Source organism: Magnolia sinica, chromosome 1 (assembly GCF_029962835.1).
Source record: "Magnolia sinica isolate HGM2019 chromosome 1, MsV1, whole genome shotgun sequence".
Lineage (NCBI taxonomy): Eukaryota > Viridiplantae > Streptophyta > Magnoliopsida > Magnoliales > Magnoliaceae > Magnolia > Magnolia sinica.
The window spans coordinates 3,077,803-3,099,544 of NC_080573.1; the positions used below are offsets into that span (position 1 = coordinate 3,077,803).

General features: G+C 37.0%; 1 protein-coding gene across 3 annotated transcripts in view; it reads left to right on the forward strand.

Annotated features, from left to right (window-relative positions):
- The window catches only part of LOC131236746 (vacuolar sorting protein 18), a 38,180-nt gene that overhangs the window by 10,858 nt on the left and 5,580 nt on the right, over nucleotides 1–21,742 (forward strand). For 2 of the 3 annotated variants that reach the window (XM_058234157.1, XM_058234151.1), the window contains exons 3-20: nucleotides 364–576; nucleotides 686–825; nucleotides 950–1,045; nucleotides 3,040–3,107; nucleotides 3,886–3,987; nucleotides 4,231–4,375; nucleotides 4,823–4,966; nucleotides 5,256–5,375; nucleotides 5,958–6,014; nucleotides 6,726–6,785; nucleotides 8,294–8,401; nucleotides 9,566–9,726; nucleotides 10,108–10,186; nucleotides 17,459–17,521; nucleotides 18,153–18,283; nucleotides 19,172–19,277; nucleotides 19,794–19,982; nucleotides 20,615–20,842. In XM_058234157.1, coding sequence (XP_058090140.1) covers nucleotides 364–576; nucleotides 686–825; nucleotides 950–1,045; nucleotides 3,040–3,107; nucleotides 3,886–3,987; nucleotides 4,231–4,375; nucleotides 4,823–4,966; nucleotides 5,256–5,375; nucleotides 5,958–6,014; nucleotides 6,726–6,785; nucleotides 8,294–8,401; nucleotides 9,566–9,726; nucleotides 10,108–10,186; nucleotides 17,459–17,521; nucleotides 18,153–18,283; nucleotides 19,172–19,277; nucleotides 19,794–19,982; nucleotides 20,615–20,842 — 2,210 coding nt within the window. The remainder of the gene's footprint in view (nucleotides 1–363; nucleotides 577–685; nucleotides 826–949; nucleotides 1,046–3,039; nucleotides 3,108–3,885; nucleotides 3,988–4,230; nucleotides 4,376–4,822; nucleotides 4,967–5,255; nucleotides 5,376–5,957; nucleotides 6,015–6,725; nucleotides 6,786–8,293; nucleotides 8,402–9,565; nucleotides 9,727–10,107; nucleotides 10,187–17,458; nucleotides 17,522–18,152; nucleotides 18,284–19,171; nucleotides 19,278–19,793; nucleotides 19,983–20,614; nucleotides 20,843–21,742) is intronic. The other variant, XM_058234166.1, reaches the window with a different exon arrangement.

The window sequence follows — 21,742 nt, forward strand, 5'->3', positions numbered from 1 at the left end:
ACATGCTTTGCTTCCTAAAGACAACCTCAAATAGATGGGACAAGGCTATGTTGATCATGATATATTTGTAACATTAACATGATACCTAATGTATCTTTTTAAAAAAAAAAGAAAAAAAGAAGATGATATCTAATGTGTACTGTAAATCTGAATTTCTTAATTTTGGTGTGGACATTGGTGCATGACTAGAAGTTCTCTTCTAGTTTTTTTTTTTTTTTGGTTTCTTTTTTCTTTTCCCCTTCTGTTCCATCATTTGTAGTTCTTCGCCCCATCTGCAATTTTTAGTGTCTGTTTAAAGCATTTTTTACTGACGAATTGTAATGATCAATCTCTCCCTTCTCTTTTCTTTTCTTTTTACTGCAGATCTGGACCTTTCTGCTGGTAAAACAGGGGATCAACCTGTGCACAGAGTTTTTGTTGATCCTGGAGGCAGCCATTGTATAGTTACTGTTCTTGGTAGTGGAGGTCCTGAGACATACTATACACATGCAAAGTGGGGCAAGCCCCGCATTTTGAACAGATTAAAGGGTCTCATTGTGAATGCTGTTGCCTGGAACAGACAACAAATCACTGAAGGTGACTGTAATTCCCAGTGGTGTTTTGCCCCTTCTGATATGTAGCAAGGTTGAGAAATTGCACAAAATGATTTTTTGTTTCTTTTTTTTTCTAATGTCTGAAAATGCAGCTTCTACACGTGAAGTCATTCTCGGCACAGAAAATGGCCAACTTTATGAGATTGCAGTTGATGAAAAGGATAAAAAAGAGAAGTATCTGAAACTGCTTTTTGAACTGGCAGAGCTTCCAGAAGCCTTCATGGGTTTACAGGTACTATTAAATGTTTGTCCTGGTCTTTCCATACGGGCCCAGAATCGGGAGTTTTATTTTCTCGCATTGAAGTTTTGTTCATTTTAAATCTACTGATCTTCTTTAACTATTGTTTACTTTACAGATGGAAACAACCAGTGTCGGTAATGCAACTAGGTACTACGTAATGGCTGTAACTCCTACACGGCTTTACTCTTTCACTGGCATTGGATTGTTGGAGGTAAATATTGGAGATTTAGTATTAGGTCGTAAAATTTGATTGCGAACCTGGCCTTGATTGATATACCATTTATTATAGATGATCCAACTGGGCTTCTCATATTTTTCACTCCGCTCCTCTCATTCTTGTCGATATGCTCACGATGTCATTTTATTTGTTTGCTTGTTGATGGAAGCAGTACAGGTGCTCTTAGCTATTAATATTGAATGTTCCCTTTCAAAATAATATTGATTGTTTTCTTTCATCACTGTTGCTATGGTTGTTATCTTCTGACTGATGATTGTCTGTGCTCCATTTCCATAAATATAGATGGCAATTCTTTTTTGTTCACAGTTAGCAGGTGTAATTTATACAGCTAACAATATGCATTCCTAGTAAGCAAGATACATTCATGGAAGGCATAGCGTATGCCTTATCTATGCCGAGATGGGCTTTGGGCATGTCTCTGCCTTTATATTAACATATTCTCAACCTACTTCTGAAAACTTTTTGACCACAAATACATCTGTTTCATTTGTCATGTGGACTCATGCCGTTGATATGTCCTCTTATCTTTTATTTATTTTTTTAAAATCATGTTCAACGTAATTAAAAGTTCTCTGTCCTTAACATCTGCAGTATATGGCTGACAAAATAATAGTTCTTGTTGACTGGTCCTGGTGAGTCCATTTGGGTCCTTTGGACATTTGAGGGAATAACTGTGTTTTCGCGGTCTTTACACTTATATTTGCAGATTTTATTCTTAGAAACAGGAGAGGATTTTAATTTTTAAGTCCATTTGGGTCCTTGGGAATGTTAGTGTTTCAGCTGCAAGTTTTTTTTTGAGAGTCTTAGTTTTGTTCAGGGACTGGGCTCCTTAGGTTCGGCTATAGTAGGGGTTTTTGGTGCTGCTGTGGAGTAGCAATTTGTAGTTTTCCTAGTTTTTTGTAGTTTCTGTTTCTTTTCTGTTTTTATTTTTGTTCATGTTTTCCTTTCTCTTCTTTTCCTATCGATAAATTTCTCATCGTTCAAAAAAAAAAAAACAAAGAAAAAAGAATCACAACTATTTGCAGTTTTTTTTCTTTTTTTAAATTAAAAAGATTAGTTGGTTGTTATCCTTAAAAAAAAAAAGATTACTTGGATTGTTGTTTTATCTTATGAAATTAGGGTTGTGTCAGTCATTTTATTTCATGCTAGCGGTATTTATGGTACACCCTTAACTCTTTGTGCATATGCAAGTCAACTCATAAATGGAAATATATATATATATATATATATATATATTCTCACTCTTTCTTAAGCCTTTTTATGTAATATTAGCTGTTTCAAGTCAGAATCTTTTGACATAGACACTTTACATCCTTTTTATGTGACATTGGATGATGCTTGTCATTGTTTTACCTTTAATAAAACTCTAGTTGCCCTTCCACAGACACACACACACACACACACACACACACACACACCCCAAAAGAAGAAGAAGAAGAAACTCATGATGTAGACACTTTTCATAATGGGCTTGAATCTCCTTTGAGTTGGTCTTCTGCACATGGGAGCTGCTGGATTTGATATATAACCCTTGTTTGCTTCAAATGGAACAGTTTCAGTGTCAGAAATTTAATCCTCTCTATAATAATTTTTTGATATATAACCCTTGTTCATTTTCACTGATACTTCAATGTCAGAAATTCATTCGTCTCTATCATAGCTAAATAGAGGTGCTGGTTTAATCTTTGTTGAAAAATGGCATCCTTGGCTTACATGTAGCTACATACTGGGTAGAGTTGTTTCTGTATAAACCTCCCATGCATTTAGTATCTTGGTATGTTGTAACGTCAGAAATTCAATGCTCTCTATCATAGCATCTTGATATGTTGTAGCCATGTTTGATGTTTCTTTCGATTTGGTGCTAACGTCCCCGGAAATCAGTATGCATGTTAGAGTTCCATAGTAGTAATGGAACATTATCCTTGTTCTGGGAGTTTTATGCCTGTTGGTACTCGTGAATTATGCAGACTGTGTTTGCTAGCTATTCAGATCGTGCAGTACATTTTATGGAGCTTCCTGGTGAAATACCAAACAGGTAATTGCTTATCTTAATGCTCGGTTTTGAAGTTAGTAACAAAGAACAAAAACAGTTGTCTTATGTTCCTTCTGTATTTATATCAGCATCAATCTCTCCCCCCTTTATCATATATTTTAGGTGATACTGTGATTGCAGAGGAGTAGAGCAGCATACTATTGCTGGAAGATGGATAGATCACCATGAGCAGGCAACTAATATCATTTTGCTGATAGTGGGCCTTGAAAACATTCTGAGATGCTCGTTTATGGTTTTCATAAGGCTCAGTGTTGTGATAGTGACTTCAAGTGCCTGTTTTAGACTGTCAGTATGGGTCTGTGCAAAAGTAAAGTATTCAGTGCAGTGTTTAAGTCATGGTTATTCTTGGGTTTTTTTTTTTTTTTTTGTAGATTAACAGAACGATGAATCACAACTGGTGACAAAACTTTTCTTGCTGTTATAAGATATATAAAAAAGGCAGTGTTATTTTACAATGCATCTCAATACTATCCTTTAAAAAAATTAAAAATATCTCCAACCTCCCAAGTTTGACATGCGAGTTTATATGTTAAATTTTTTTTTTTTTTTTAAATTTATCTGTTTAGATGTTGTTCTGATTTAACATGTTGTGAATAGCTCATGGTTGTATTTGTTGGGAGTTGCAAATTTCAGAAGTTCAACAATAAGTGTGGAGGAATATTTTTTTTAAAGAAATTTTTTATGTTACTCTTGTGCTTTAATGTTAATTTTTCTAGTAATGAGAGCTTGAAATTTACCCTCCCTTTTGCTCATATTGTAGTGAACTGCATTTCTTTATCAAGCAAAGAAGGGCTGAACATTTTTCCTGGCTTTCTGGGGCAGGCATCTATCATGGCGACCTAAATTTTGGAGCACAGCATAGGTATACCATTATCTTCTAACCTGTATAGATACCTGTCAACATAGCAGTCTGCGCAAGTACCTGTGGTTACTCATGATGATATAGTTTTTAGTTTTGGTAATATAATATAACATATACCATTTGGAGAGTCATGCTTTCTGTACGTCCTTGATATCGTCACAGTTTCGTTTTTAATGCATCATCACTGATTTTGTGTTGAGACCTCTGCTTCTGGCTTTTGTTTTTTGAAAATTACTTGAGTAGTTCAACCAATGGAGATGAAAACTTTGTGGAGAACAAGGCCCTGTTAGACTATTCAAAATTGAGTGAAGCTGGGGAAGTAATTAAACCGAGATCTCTTGCTGTGTCAGAGTTTCATTTTCTGCTTCTCATTGGAGATAAGGTTAAGGTATGGACAATTATTTTGCTTCCACAAACCCTGTTTCATTCCTGGTAATGATGCTTGGCACATTGGTCCTTTGCATGCCTCTCTTTTGCCATGTTGACGAGTCATTGAATTTTGCATATTTGAGGACCTCATTAGTGATTTTTGCATCTGTTTGTTTGTTAAATGTTTATTGTCTGTTGGATACTCACTGCGACCTGGTTTTGTGTTTGGATACTCTCACGTCAAATCGATAGTGAGATACAAATAGGTGCTCTGTTCATATCTCACTATTGATTTAGGGTTGAAAAAGTGGGAAAATGAAATCCCACTTAATGTTGTTTCCATTTTCCACTGAAGGTGCCAAACTGATTTTGAATTGTTGCTAGCCTTTACTCTCTTGGTTCCATCTGTATTGAATTCATGGAAGGGTCCTCGAATTTTTGCTATGGCCTTGCAATGTTTTTTCAGGTTGTCAATAGAATTAGCCAACAGATCATAGAGGAACTGCATTTCGATCATACGCCAGACTCAATTTCAAGAGGAATAATGGGATTGTGCAGTGATGCCACTGCAGGATTGTTCTATGCTTACGATCAAAACTCCATTTTTCAGGTTTATGTTGTCCGCTGACTTTTTATACAGTTTATGTTTTATTTTGCATTTTACTGACCCACCCGGGGTTTGTGTAAATGGCTAGCGTCGTGGGTTTGCTCCCCACGGACGAGGTTTCGATTCCCCTCCCCGTGCTTCACCTGATGCACGTGGTTTGTGGGTTATCGCGTGCATCCGCAGTGAATAGTCTCACCTTCAAAAGGGGCGGGGACACCCTGTCGTCATACAAAAAAAGAAGCATTTTACTGGCTCAAAAATGTTCAAGATGCTGATGTTAAGGAAACTGCAGGTGTCTGTTAATGACGAAGGGCGAGATATGTGGAAGGTTTATTTGGACATGAAGGAATATGCTGCTGCTTTAGCAAATTGTCGGGATCCGTTCCAGAGAGACCAAGTATATTTAGTACAGGTACTAATTAAAATGCATGTGCATGATTTCATATATTTTTTTCTCCATTCCATAACTGGAGAATGCTACTTGCAGACGTGCATCTGCAGTTGCTAAAACCAGATGCCCACCCTGCCAGCATGGCACACATTTAAGAGATTTGGGCTGCTTGCCAGGTGGGCCTGACTTTTAATTTGCCCTACCCCTAAAAATAAGGCCAGTCCGGTCATAAGTAGGGACACAGATAAATTGAATGTAGAATGTTGTGGTACTATTTTTATTTTATTTTTCCGGCGTAGAGGTGTAGGCTGCAAGATGAGCAGATTAGCCTCTTTTTTTTTTTTTGGGTCAGGGCACATAATAACTATGGGGCTGCCTGATGTACAAACTATATCTTGCACACTTGTGAGCATGGTAGCACATGCAGCTAATCTTGGTTAGGTATCTGGAGATGCACATCATGCAAGTGGCCTCTTCTCTAGTAGATTTGTTGACAAGAAGTTGTTAAAGTTTAAGATTAGATCTGTCCATTGTGGTTGCACATGCTGGCATAGATACATTGAGTTTTTGTGGCATCATATGATTAAAATAAGTATATTGCAGGCTGAAGATGCTTTCTCAGCAAAAGATTTTGTCAGAGCAGCATCCTTTTATGCAAAGGTGAGGAACCTATTTCTTAAGTTTGCTATGTTTGCACGACTGTATATGGAACCTTTCTAAATATATGGAACATTTCTTAGTCAAGTTATCATCTCTGCTTTGGTCTTAAACGAGTTTACTTGCTGCAGTTTAAAATTTTTGATTGCCATACTTTGGCTTTCTGTGCATGCATATGGAGTCTCATCCAGAATATCAATGTTTCTCTTTTTCACACGAAAACCACGAGGTTTTGTTATTCAAGGCCTGCTAGCATTGTTCTCCCACATTCATTGTCTCTTGTTCCTCACCACATTCCAGACCATCCATCTAGGTGAGCTCCTGTCATACAAAGGATGGTTACAAATGATGGCCCAACTTTCCACACCTCTCTGTGGGCAGCAAGGATCTCCTATCAATTGCATTTACTCATCCCTTGTGGGCCTGCTAGATCAATAGTCTGGATCCCCAGGTGGCAAGACACAAGTCGTGGCCAATGATGGAGAATGGTGGTGGCATACAGTGCTAGCAAAATTCTGGTGGAAATAGTTGAGATATAGAATGTGATTTCCTTGTGGAGAACTGCTTTCCGCTTGAAGGAACTATATTCTTGGATATTTGATGGCTCCCACATGTCATATAGGAGCCATCTGAAAGTAATTTCCCCATGGATTTAAATGCTTTCTTTCCATGGGACTGTTTGGTAAATAACATGGCGTTTTGTTTTTTCTGCAGATGAACTATATATTATCATTTGAAGAGATCACGTTGAAGTTTATTAGCATGGGTGAACAGGTAAGTTTTATGGCATCTTTCCCTGTTTTAAATAGAGATGCTTTTTTTTTTTTTTTCTCCCCAAAGGGTAAATAGATTTATTACAAGCCCAATGGGAAAGAGAACTACAGGAGAGGTAATGAGTCCCTGATTACGAAATCAAGCACATCTCTTCCTCTCCTAGTCCTAGCCAACTCATCAGCTACATCATTAGCCTCTCTCTTAATATGAACAAAGAAACTGAGATATTTCCTTTGAGTTCTCTAATCTCATCGACCATCTTGCGAGGTGCCATGGATAGATGGATGATGAATTTCCCGATTGATTGCTGAGGAGTCACATTCAACAATTGATGGTGGAGCATTTTGCTTCTCAACTGCTCAAGTCCAAGCCAAAGTTCCCAGACCTCAGCTTCATTCAAATCTGCCAGATTGGGGGGGGGGGGGGGGGGACAACCAATCTCTTGTTGGAATGCTTCTCTCCTGCAAGATTCCTGACCATCCTCTATTTTCTGAAATGTGATTGTTGTGTTCCTCCCAAATCAACCACCACTGTTCCAGATGGAACTTATGCTTCTCTTCCTTGCCCTACCATAGAAAACCCTCTGAATTTTGCAGTGATTTAAATAGCAAAGAACGTGTGGCATAGTGTTCACCCGTTTGAAGCATGATGTGTAAGCTATGTAGCATGTAGTGTAAGATAAACACCACTTAAGATTGCGCTTGGTTGCACAAACTATTGTAGAATTTCATTTTGATCAATTTAATTTGGTTGCACTAAATTAGAGTGATATTTGGTGCAACCAAACACATCTTAAATTAATAGGAAAAATAGGGCAAAGATTAAGTATAAAGATAAAGAAGTAATGGAACTGATTTAATACTGCTGCTTACACTATTTTACTAAATCATTGAAAACATTAACTAATTTTTATTTTTAAAAATGTAACAAATCATTGAAAACATTAATTAATTCTAATGTTTAATGAAAATTTTCTTCTAGTATAAGCTACAAAGCTTGTAACATAAGCTACATATGTGTAGGCATAGGCTACACATGACTTAAGCTATTTTCATGAGCTACGTTGTGTGAAGGCTAAGTTGCGCTATGTAGTGTGAGCTACACGCTACATGGCATAAGCTATATAAAACACTGGAATTTTTGCCTAGTCACTTTATCTTGCTTGATGGAGATTGGAATAATAACATGTAATAGATCTGAAGCAGCCCTGCACCCAAATTTACCCCCAAGCTTCCCATGTCTTCTTCGCTTAAGTGAACCCTAACATGCTCTTTTGGATGTTTATTTTTAAGCTTGGTACTGCTTCAAGGCATCTCAATACTTTTCTTAGATTATACTCAGGCTTTCAATTCATTTGGTTCATCTTCAATTCTATGCTGGAAATTAGTTATAACGTCTCTCTTTCCTTTTGACTTATTTTATTTGTTTTTGGAAGATGGTCTTCCCTTTGACTTAAATTTTGAATATTTTTTAATGCACTTTCCTGTGATGCTTTGTCTTCCATGCAGGATGCTCTAAGGACTTTCTTGCTGCGGAAGCTTGATAATCTTGCAAAGGATGACAGGTGCCAAATAACAATGATATCAACGTGGGCTACCGAGTTATACTTGGACAAGGTTGTACTTCTGAAAGGATTCAAGGAACTTGACTTTGTTAAAATTGACAATTAACTTCTTCTTGTTCTCCTTCTTTCTGGACCCTGTCATTTAGGGGCGATAGAGGCTGTCCTAGCCTGCTTTGGGTGAGGCCAACAGCCCATGGAAAATCTAGAATCACTTGTGTTTTTTCCTATTTCTCTTATTTAGTTACTTGAAAATAATTAAGAAATTACTCCTTTTAAATTTTTTGTAGAGAACTTTATTAAATGGCAAGATCTATTTGATTATTTTTGAGTGAGCGAATGAATTTTGGATATGACCGATGTAAAGTTCATACCAAATACATAGAGCAAAAATAACTATAATGATCTTGTTTTATGTTGTATTCTCAATTCCAAAGAACAATGAATTGGTAATGTTCAATGAGATTTCAGAAGTTAGTACCTGAACTTTTATCTTTTAGAAAAGTAACATTCCCTCTTTTTGCCAAGCTAGTATTTCAGCTAAAGATTATTTTATTTCTTGGCTTCTTTTTTTTTTTTTTTTTCACTGATTGCTTGTGGATCAACTCCAACCTCTTTATGGGTCTCAATGCATGTCTCAGTTGTAGATGCTCTGCAATTCAAAACTGAAGTCCTGGGTTCGAGTGCCCATGTGCGGTGGGTGGGTGTGAGTGTTAAAAAAGAAGAAGTAATCCAACCTCTTTACATTTGGAGTTCACTGTCATATGACTCACACCTGTGATGTAAATGTGTTATAAATGTGTCATGATCAAGTTCCCATCATTTAAAGGGAGAAACCCTGTCCTATATTCTAGAGACCTTGTGCTACCCACTACGTAGTTTAAGTGCCTTTTGGATATTTAAGAAATGAAAGATGTATGTTCAAGATGCATTTACTGGTGTAGTTTATTTCATATAATGCACTAGATCATCTGATTCGTTTCATTATTGTGTAACGAGAATACCCTTTTTCCATGGTTTAGAATTGTCATAGTATATGTGAAATAAGATAAAGACGAAAATGCTTGCATTGAATACTATTGGTTATGATGAACTTCAAAATTTTCAAATAAAATACTGCTTATCCAGAAGGGTCCATCCATCATTTCTCTACTTATATACACTGAATTCCACAACGTTTCAATTGCTAAATGACTGTGTTTACATTTCGAGTTTGTAGATCAATAGGTTATTGTTGGAGGATGACACGGGAAATGGTGGTAAATTAGCTTCAGAAAATAGTAATTCGGAGTACCAATCTACAATTAAAGAATTTCGGGCTTTCCTCAGTGATTGCAAGGATGTATTGGATGAGGCAACAACAATGAGACTATTGGAAAGGTAATGTTGTTTGGTACTCCGCTTATAGGGTCAAAGATTCTTTGCTAATAACAATTGATGTTAGGAATGTACTTGTATTTCTATCCTGTGCATTTGTTGCATTTTTGATACATGAGGTACTAGAGAGCTATTAGATTTAAATATGGGTTCACTGAGCTAATCATATAAGGGCAGTCTGGTCTTGTCCTCCATGTTCTTCAACTCACTCTGTATACTTTCGAATATAATTTGCGAACATGTCTCTTAATGATTGTTTCCAATGATCACATTGATTATAAACGCAAATTTCTTTTATAAGTCTCTTTAGCTTGCATTATGTTAGTTCAGATTGAAAGGAAAACGATGTAATAAATTCGAATGATCCTCTTAAATATCTTGCAGCTATGGTAGAGTCAATGAACTGGTTTACTTTGCTAGTTTAAAGGAGCATTATGAGATTGTCGTTCACCATTACATTCAGGTATGCGTTACCATTTTCATGTATGTCTATGATCTTACAATTGATGATTGATACTAGGACTTTCTGGATGTCCTTAGGATGACTGGTACTGTAGAAAATTGAGAAGTTGAAACTCCTGGAATCATTTAACCTCATCATGTATACTACCTTACTTCCAATTAGTATGGCATCAAGCATGAGGTGTGGTAACTACTACTAAGAACTGAGAACATTGTGTTACAGGGATCAATGTTTTAAATAGCTACGCTATGTAGCGTGTGGCTTACGCTATGTAGCATAGCTTAGCCTTAACGCTACTTATCTCATGAAAATAACTTAGGTCACGTGTAGCCTATATTACATGATAATTTGCCTATGCCACACACTATGTGCCTCACATTATAGGTTATTTTCACTACAACATTAAAATCAATTAATGTGTTCAATGATTTGTCGCATTTTTTTTTTCCAATAAAAATAGTTAATATTTTCAACGCTTTTAGCTATGCTCATTGATCAGAGTATCCCCAATATTATCGGAATATCCCCTATATTATCTTTATCTCTAGCTCGTCGATACCGATAACATTGGTAGTGATACTGATAACACTTGTTGTCTCAGAAATTCCGAGTATCAGCGATGTATCATTGAATATCACCAATGTATTGATATCAGGGTGTCCCATATCGGTTACGTATCGGCCGTAACGGCCGATACGTAACGGTAACGGTGGGGTCCGTTACGCGATACGGGGGCGTAACGGGCAATGGCCCGATTTTGCTGTTACGGGCCTTAAAAAATAGGAAAAAAAAAAAAAACAAATACTTACCCTTTTTTTTTTTTCTTTCTTTTCTTCTTCTTCTCGGGAAGCTGCAGCTGCGGCTGCGGCCGCGGCCGCGGTGGCCTGCTGCTGCTGCTTCTTCTCATTCTTCCCCCCCCCCCTCTCTCTCTCTCTCTCTCTCTCTTCTTTCCCTCTTTTTTCTTCTCTCTCTTTCCCCCTTTTTTCTTTTCGGTTTCCCTCTCTCCCTTTTTTTTTTTTCTTTCAGAGGTGTACCGTGCACCAGCTGGAGGTATGTGTCATGCTAAGATGAGCGCTGACAGTCCTCGAGCTCCGACTTGTACGAACGGTTCAAAGGAGATCAGAGTTACGTGGGCTCCACAGTGATGTATTTATTATATCTACACCGTTCATCCATTTTTAAATATCATTTTAGAGCATTTGCCAAAAAATAAATCGTATTCAAAGATCGTCTGGACCACACCAAAAATAGCAGTGAGATGATGATTTTCACCGTTAAAAAATTCGTAGGCCCACCATAATGTTTATTTTCCATCCAATTTGTTCAAAAGGTCAAAAAGACCTGAATGAAGAGGAAAAACAAATTTCATATTGATCCAAAAGTTCTGTGATCCCAAAAAGGGTTTCAATGGTAGATGTTCAATCCCCCACTGCTTTTTGCAGTGTGGTCCACTTGATAATTAGATCTGTATTATTTTTCGTGTCAAGCCTTAAGACGAGCTCGTCAAATGCATGGACGGTTTTGATATAACACATACCTCATGATTAGACCCACAGGACTTGCTTGCGTCAAATGAATGGACTGGTACGCGTTACGCAGCACGTTGCACAATTTAATAAAATGTACACGTGCCACATGGGCCCCACCATGCTGTATGTATTTTATCCATGCCGTCCATCCATTTTGCCACATCATTTTAGGTTATGATTCAAAAAATTAGTAAGATCAGGTGGACCACAGCATAGGAAACAGTGGTTATAGAATGCTCACCATTAAAAATTTCTTAGGGTCCACTGTAATGTTTATTTTCCATCTAACCTGTTAAGAGTGTCACACTAACGTGGATGAAGGGAAAACACACATGTCAGCTTGATCTAAAACTTTTTGTAGCCCCGATAAATTTTTAATGATAGTCGTTTAATTATTATTGTTTCTTAGGGTGCGGTCCACCTGAGCTTTGGATCTGCCTCATTTTTGGGCTCATGCCCTAAAATTATTTGGCAAAATGGATGGACGGTGTGGATATAACACATTCATCACGAGTGTGGTCCAAAAAACTTTGACACTTATGTGCTACACTTCACATCTGAGTCCTACCTAATTCGGGCCCTTAAAAAATTGTACACGAGACATGTATTAACTTAAAATTTACCAATTAAATTATGGACTGTAATTGCTAACTCAAAATGCCAAAATCAAATTGTTTGAATAGTTTTAATTGTTAATTTGTGGACACTTATTTTTTAAAATAGGGCCTTTCGATATTTTTTTTCATGATTCACTATCCAATAAATGTCCACCAATTCACAAGTGGAATAATGCCAATAAATTGCATGAATTTAAGGCTGATTTGGGGCATGGACTGGTCCTCCAAGTCAGCCCCAAATTGGCAACGCGATCTACCTGAATTTAATTTCATTTTTAAAAAGAACTATTGGGAGAAATGATATCAAATTGTTAAGTTTATAAATTGGATATTTAGAAAATTAAATATATGAATTTTGTAGTCAAATTCAGGTTATCTGGTTCATAAATTCATCAGACAGTCCGATACAACTTCTCACGAAAGAGTGGACCGTTACACCACCATAAACATATTCCAATTTATAAATGAATGCATATTTGGAATGCTTAGAATATTCCGGATTTAATTCATATTTTTCCATATTTTTTTGGCCAAAAAAAAAAAATTTGCGCTGTTACGCCCCCGTATCCATATCGGTTTCGGAGGGCACCGTTACGCCAACCGATACCGATACGGGACATATTGATTGATATAGCCAAATGTATCACCAATGTTTTCCACCGTGTAAATTCCAGGTGTGTGTCACTTGTATCGCCAGTGTATTAGTGATATTTTGATAATATTGTCAATGTATCGATATTCGATATCGCCAAAAATTCATTTACTAAAAATAATTTCTTTTTCAATTTTGTTTTACGGGCACATGGTCGTATCATGTATGCAATGTTCAAATTGTCGAACGATAATAGTAATCACGAATTTTTGTTATTGCAACATGGGCAACATTGAGACCACAATCTTTCATTTCCTTTCCAGTTGTCAATGGTTTCTTGGCAAAATATCATGTGTTATCAATATTTTGAAATATCGATGCTGGTTGGATGGATAGATGGGATGGGATGGATGGATAGATGGGTGGGATGGGATGGTTGGACTAGTTTCTTTCGATAGCACATGCTTTCAGGCCCTCATTAAATGGAAACTTATTATGTATGCATTCTTTATATATATATATATATATATATATATATATATATATTAATTCCTAAATTTGCAAATATATGTATTTTAGCATCTCCTTAAGTTTCACTGAAAAGTTCCACCTTTCTTACCATGTTTTCCTGCATATATGGTTATCATCGATATTATTGGAGATATCAATATTGTTTCCATATCCCCGTCCACCGAAACTTATAGCGATACTGATACTTCTAACACTGGTTGTGCTACACGCTCCGTAGCTTATTTCTCATGCTTCAAAGGGGGTGAATGCTACGCTACACGCTATTTGCTATTTAAAACACTGATAGGGATAAAAGTAGCTTGGGATCCTTCTTCAATTAAATCTTCTTTAGGGTTTCTCTCTTTAACAACCTGAAATATTCCTGGTGTTGGTTTGTGAACTGGATCTGGAAAGAGCCTATCACTATGTTGACAATGCTTCCTTGATTCTGTGATGAAAGCATAGGATCTGGCATCCGATGAAGGGGCTGGTTGCAAGAATGCTTTGCTTCTCTTCCTTCTCGTTCTTAATCAATGGGACCCTAAGATGCTTCTTCTAGGGATTGTGTGGTTTGAAATAAGGGGCATTCCTTCTGCTTTCCGATTTCTCTTCATTTTTGTGGTTGAGCTACTAAGCAGAATACCAAACAAACAATAGTGGAAGGTATCCTCAATGGCTTCAAAGTGTTCTGATGGGGTTTCTAATCTCCAGTATAAGGTTGACACGTGACACGTTGAGAGAGTAGGTAATCTGTTTGAAAACTTTTGTGATGTTACAAAGTTGTTAAGGGTCAAAAGGTGTTCAAAACAGAGGTCCTTGCAATCAGGATTGCAGAAAGGAGCAGTGGTCAGTCTTGCCTCGATTTGGGGTTTGGGGTGGATTTTTTTGCTAAGACCTACCCGGTCTTCCCTTTTTTATTGGCAAACTTCTCAAAATCCTTGGAGAAACGGCTATCCATATGAACAGTGTTTCTGGTATCGTCAATGTTATATGCTACTCAGGTTAGCGATACAGGTACAAGGTGTAATATACAAATACTATCGAAGTGGTGTTGGGTTTGATAACAAATGGCATTCTTATCTAAGAAATGGTCTGATACGTACAACTGAACACGTTAAAAATACAAAAAGTGATAGATGCTAATGTTTTAAAATTTTCCTATTTTCCCAATAATTTTTCAAGATCTTTTGGGGGAAAAGAAAAACAGCTGATATGGGCTCATATTGCCCGACACAGTTCAATATGCCCTACATCATATCACTTTTAGGCCCGGTCAATACGCTGATATTGTTATCAAAACCTTATATGGATTGGTTTTGAAATGCATAAAGGCCAAATTCTATGGTGTTTTTCTCTTTTTGAGGTTTGATTATCAATTATAAGGAGAGAGATGATGGAGCCTTCAGAAACAAATTGGAAAGTATGGCCCATGTGGATGATAGTGTGTGAAGAAAAATATCTTGTATGTTTCTTTGTGGAAGGTGTTTGAGTGAGTTTCTTGTGATTGTAGGATAGAATGTTTGTTGCCTGGATGTCTTTGAAGATGTGAGAGGTCCTGCCTCCCATGTGACTGGGCTTCCCTTCCTGGGTTGTGTGGATGCTTGAGCTTGACAGTAGCTCTGGAGGTAGTCCTGAATCGACAGGGATTGTGACTTTGTAGGCCCTTCTTGGATAATGGATCCCAATGAGGCAGGAGTGGCCAAGGGCTTTGTGGATGGGAGTGAAAGAACTTAGCCGGATGCTTGTTCCACACTCAACTATAGAGGCAATTCTTATAATGTCATCAATTGGGCTTACTCTATGGAAGGATATTTGTGGAGGTTGGAGAGATGGATGGAGGAATTTAGGGCATTCAGTGGTGCTGTCCTGGCCTCCTTCATTCATATTCATAAAGAAGGAAATGTAGTGGTCAGATTGGTGAGGATGAGTTCTAATCTCCAATGTTTTTGACTGGAGATTCTGTCACTTGGTTGTAATCTATGTTCTGTTTTTTCTTAATAAAATTTTCATCTCGTCCTTCCAAAAAACCATAAAATATTCTGAAGTACTCATAGAGAGAGATGCGATGCTGATTGACAACAAGTGTTTATGTGATCAGGTTGTTTGTTTGATGCCATATGTATTTGCCTGTCCTAAAACAGGCAGGTCTGGCAATCAGGTGGGTCTCACATGCATGAAAGAATTAACAGTTAAAAACATCAACTAGCAGTCCACATTCTTTGTACACTTGTGGTACACCTGATGGATGGATGGGGCACCCGATGAATAGCTGGGATCCTGCATGGATGTTGGGAGAGCAGTACGTTTTGAAATCCTATCTCACAACTACCATGACAGGGATCTTTGGTGAGATTGCTGTGAGGACAATCTTAGGGAGAGTATATGTTAATGCCAGTACACGACCACATGATACATCACTTGATGAGTGACAGGAGTCGTTGGACATATGCATACCAATGTTTTCCGTATTGTTATCGCGTAATGTATCGCTGTTGTTGGGAAACATGGGGAAGCATTGGGAAATTGATCAAATTTTTCAATGAAATTTCAGGGGTTGTTAAAAAAGATATCAATACACACTTAGAAATAAAACATCACAAAAAATAAGTGCACATAATGGTTTTCCCTTGTATTGGGTCCTAATCTATGCGTTGCCTAATTGAATTGATGCAAGTATATTTAAAGTCTATTCATATAATTTATAAATGTAAGAAGATATGTATAAAACATAAGCAATACATTCAAAAGCAAAAGAAGTAGAAAGCTATAAATATATTTGTGAATAATGTGTGGTTGTGGCTTAGACCCACATAAGTTGCATGGTGGCTCAAAATCATCTCTCCATCTCATTGGGGTTGGGCATAGCATTGCTGCTCCACAAACCAACAATGCTATGCCCAGGTCATAGTAGAATGATACCAATGAAGATACTCTCTTATATAACGTTGATACTCATCGTCTCTGATTTAAGAAAAATTGGAGAAATTTTGAATTTTTCCAATTTTTTGTAGATCGGCCCATCATCCCCCAAATCCCAAAATTAAAGTGTATGCGATGATGATTTCATCAAACACTTCTAAAAACTCAGAAATGGGGGCCAATTGACCATTGATCAAAGTGGAATTTTGAAAAAGAAAATATTTTTAACATTTTCAATTAAAAAATAATTTTTTTTTGAAAAATTCCCAAATTACCAAGAATCACTAGTTCATGTTATATACATGTTTGATTTTGTGTTTGGACATAGATTGCAATCAATTTATGAGAAATTGGAAATTTTTTATTTTTTCTGATTTTTTGCAACTTGGTCCAACTCTCCCAAATCTCAAAATCGAAGCTCCAAACCTATGATTTTTCATGTAAAACATGAAGAATCATGGATTTGTAACCATTTGTTAGTTGTCACTGATTTAATGTAATTTATAGCAAAAAAAAAAAGAAGAAGAAAAAACAGATAAAAAATGCTCATTGGATCGAACAGGTGGGATATATCGGCACTACTTGTGTGTTTCGTATTGCATAGGTGGGACATAAGATATATTGTGGGATATATGAACCGATATCATCGATATTGAAAACATTGAGACATACAACTAGGGTTGTGCTAGATTTCTTTCCTCAAAAGAATTAGATGCTTTGCAATTTGATCAGTTCCTAGCAGATTTTGATTTATTAATAAAACTAAAAATTTATTAGGAAATGCCCACAGGGCAAAAGCTACAACAAATCCGCAAACAACTTCTTTAGCTTATATTGCTGGTTTTTTTGAAGTTTTATTTTTTATTTTTTATTTATTTTTTCATGGTACAACTTTTTACATCACCATGACCATCATCATTGCTTATTCCTCTATTCTTTGCTCACGTCGTCTCACTTGTTCCTTTACCTTTTTTTTTTCTGCCTTTGAATGATTTTACCTGAATTAAGAGCTATTGATTTATTTTTATTTATATTTTTACCTAAATTAAGGGCTGCTAATAATTGGTCTCAAATGCAAACTAATACTTCCTTATTCTATATTTAGCAAGGTGAAGCAAAGAAAGCATTGGAAGTTCTTCAGAAACCTTCCGTCCCTATAGAATTGCAGGTACAAAACTATGCTCAATGAATCTAGAGAATTCGTAATCACTTTTTGAGTTTTGTTCAGGATTCTGCGTAACAATCTTCATATAATCAATATGTGAAATTTTAGGGCTACCTGCAGTAGGATTTCAAATCCTTTTCTCCCCACAGGCTGACAATGTGGCAGGTGTGCGAGGCAGGGGCTGTTCATCAGGTCTCCCCGCCCCCGAAAAGAAAGTGTCTAAGCTGTGGCCCAAAAGTCTTACCATTCTGGTTATTAGCTGGTCCTTGTGTATGTCAAATGTGGAACATTGGTAAATTCTTATTAGCTATCTATAATTTACACATATGACCCACCTGACAACCAGATTGGCCATATTCCGCACGTAGACAGCGGGAAACACCTAATGATTGGCCTTGATCTTGCCCAAAGATACCAAATTTGGCAATGTGAGTGTAGGATTCAATATTGTACTCTCTTAAGTAGCTTTAGCAGGGCTTAGCCAATATGTTTGGTCTTGTCTTTTGTTTTCTCTTCCCTTTTACTGCATATTTTCTTGTGCTTTCAAAGTTTTCAATAGATACTAGATTTGCAGTCATTTTCTTCTGTATCCACCTATACATTTAAAAGTTATAACGTTTCTTTTACTATGCAGTACAAATTTGCCCCAGATCTTATCATGCTTGATGCATATGAGACTGTCGAGTCGTGGATGACAAGAAGCAACCTGAACCCAAGGAGCTTGATTCCTGCAATGATGCGATACTCAAGCGAACCTCATGCCAAGTAATAAATACTTGCATTGCTTATACAATCATTTGTATGTTCCTTTTGTTGTTAAGGGAATGAGTGTTCTATTTGATGCTTTTTCTTGCATGCATTAGATATAAGAATCTGTATGTATCTGAAGTCATCTGTGCAAGTTGCAAATGTTAAAAACTGTATTAGGAAAGAGATGCATGAAAAGAGACTTGGGAGAAAAGAATGCTATTTACATCTGCACATCTTTAGACAAACACAAGCAACACGTGCTGACAAGGCACAGATATGCAAGATCTGGGTTCACTAGATGTGATCCATGGTGAATGTTCTTTGGCCCAAAAAATAGGCTTTTCCCCTCATCCGATTGGCTGTGGACAAAAGAATGGATGGTGAAGAAAAGGATCGCCAACTATTTGAATTCAAGATTCATGTGGCCCACCTGACGAGTGCGCCAGCCTATTTTTAGGCTAGGATACATTTACCAAGCTGAGTGCCTGATGAATGTCCTGGATCTCACACGTGCAAAGTCAGCCTATGAGGGGAGCTTGTGCTTGGTGCATGATGATGCACGGCTGCAAATGCCATTCCTCAGAAAATTTCCCAATTCATGCTTTGTTTTTACCATTTATATGACATGTGCTAGTCATTACTATGGAAGATAGTGGAAGTTCCAGTACACTGCCCTAAATGTTATTTACCTTTTGAGGCAATCTACTTTTCCGCAACCTTTAGTGTGATATCTAATTATGTTCTTGCTGTAATTCTTAACCCTCTTTCTTTTCTTTTTTCCTTTTTAATTTCGTTCTTTCTTTCTTAACTTTTTTTATTATGTCGAATTGTATACCGGCAGTGCTAAGTTTTCTGTGGACGTTGTTGTGATTATACTTTCTTAATATAATGTATTGTATGCAGGAATGAAACACATGAAGTCATCAAATATTTAGAATTTTGCGTCCATCGTTTGCTTAACGAGGATCCTGGTGTGCACAACTTGCTGCTCTCGTTGTATGCAAAGCAGGTTGAGTCACCACCACAAAAATATTACTCTATTTTTCATTAGGGCACGGATTTCCTCGCTGCATTTTAATCATTGAAGATGATAGCTACTATATGCATGCTTATCAGTGGCCTTTTGGTCATCAAATATTTAGACTTTTGTGTCCATCAAACGAGGATCCTGGTGTGCACAACTTGCTGCTCTCATTGTACGCAAAGCAGGTTGAGTCACCACCACAAAAATATTACTCTATTTTTCATTAGGGCATGGATTTCCTTGTTGCATTTTAATCATTGAAGATGATAGCTATCTATATGCATGCTTATCAGTGGCCTTTTGGACCTTGCATCATCTTGTAATAGTAATCAGTGTGATCTACTACACTCTCTGAACAGTCATTCACTGGAATGCTTTGCTCAGATTGTTCTGTTTAAGCCCCTTGGCACTTTAAACCCCCCCAACCCCAACACACATACACAAAAACACTTTGGTGCTTACAGGTATTTTACGGTGCTTGTCTTGCGAGATATTGATCAGGAGGATGATAGTGCACTTCTACGTTTTCTACAATGCAAGTTTGGTAAAGGGCGAACAAATGGCCCTGATTTCTTTTATGATCCCAAATATGCGTTGCGACTATGCCTAAAGGAGAAAAGAATGCGAGCTTGTGTCCACATCTACAGCATGATGTCTATGCATGAAGAGGCCGTTGCTCTTGCATTACAGGTAAGAACTATCAATATATGTTCTATATACAGGTCAGTGTTATCGTTTTCTTTACCAGTTACTTGTTTCTGGCAAGGTATTCCAAAAAGTTTACATAACAGTAATGGTGGTAACCGTTATGCATTATGGGGTTGTAACAGCCATTATGAAAAAATTGAGCTTTACACACATGGTTCGGTTATCTCTCTTCTTCTTCTTTTTTGACAGCTAAAAGGTCTTGCCTTTCATCTTGTTCTGGATTCCCAAGTGATCACATCGTTTCACAGTTATCCATGTTAGCAAAGTGGCTGGTATCTTAATTTGCAGATTGAGAAAATAACCTTGGAAAGAAGAGAAAGTAGCCATTTTAATTGGCTTGATGTCGTGGTTCCATTACCAAAAGGCCATTGCTATTTTACTTCAATCGCTACTGTGGTTACACGATTGAAAGATAATTGCTAAGTTTGCTTTCCTTGGCATTTCAAATTTTCACTTGCATAATCATAGTTTCAAAGGATAGTTTTGTTGCCATATGTTTCATTTTATTTTATTTTTGAATTAAAAATTTTTAACATTGATTTGCATATATTCAGTTGTCTAGAAGCCTTCATATGGTGCTTACATGAACTTCCGTTTGCCATTTGATCAACTAGGTAGATCCAGAGCTTGCTATGGCAGAAGCAGACAAGGTTGAGGATGATGAGGACTTGCGGAAAAAGCTGTGGCTTATGGTTGCGAAGCACGTAATTGAGCAAGAGAAGGGAGCTAAAAGAGAGAACATACGAAAGGCAATAGCGTTTCTGAAGGAAACTGATGGACTCCTAAAGATCGAGGATATTTTACCATTCTTTCCAGACTTTTCCCTCATCGATGATTTCAAAGTAAGATTATATAGACTGAGATTTTGTGCACTATAATGTACAATATCATGCTAATTTTGTTCCTGACATGATAAGATGTCCTTAGTAACATATGTGGTAGGTAATGGACTAGTCTGTGTTTGTATTGTTATAATTGTGATCACTTTCTTTGTTTGGAGATCATTTTTCATCATCAAATACCTCAATGATATTCTTCTGACCTATGCATTCTTCTATTCCTTTTTCCCCCATCAATGGAGGTGCTTCAAAGAGAAGGATAAAACAACTAAACTAATTCAACATAAGAACAGTTAATGGGGTAGTGATTCCCCACTGTAATCGAATCTCTATTGACCCGTCTCTTTTCAAATTTGCCAACTTCCATAGTGCCTTTGATAGTTTCATGAGTGAAAAGAAAGAAAAAGACACTTCCAAAACCTCTTCAACTATGTTTGCCAATATCCAAGGAGACCTCACTAATATACCCTTCCAATGACCATTTTTGTTTGGCTTGTGGAGCCTTTTGGCTCCTCAATAAAAATCTATTTGCCATTCAAAAAGAAAAATAAGATACTCTACTAGGAAAATCAAGAAGAATCACTCTTCTAGGCAAGAACTATAATAAGAAGCTCCAAAAGAGGACTTTATTGCAATAAAATAAATCATAAGAATGGTTCTTGCCTGATTGTCTATATACATCCTTTGTAAAATGAGAATTCCCATTCTTACCCTTAACTAACCATGACTTCACTTGCTAAACAAGTTTTGAGTTAGTATAGGAAACTAAAAATGAAGAATCTAGAAATGCTTAGCACGGATCTTCTAGACCTTAAAGGTTTGTCTAAACCTGCTAAAGGACTGCTTGATTGGACTTGATTGGACTAGTGGTTCCAATGTCCTATCGATTCATCTATATGATCT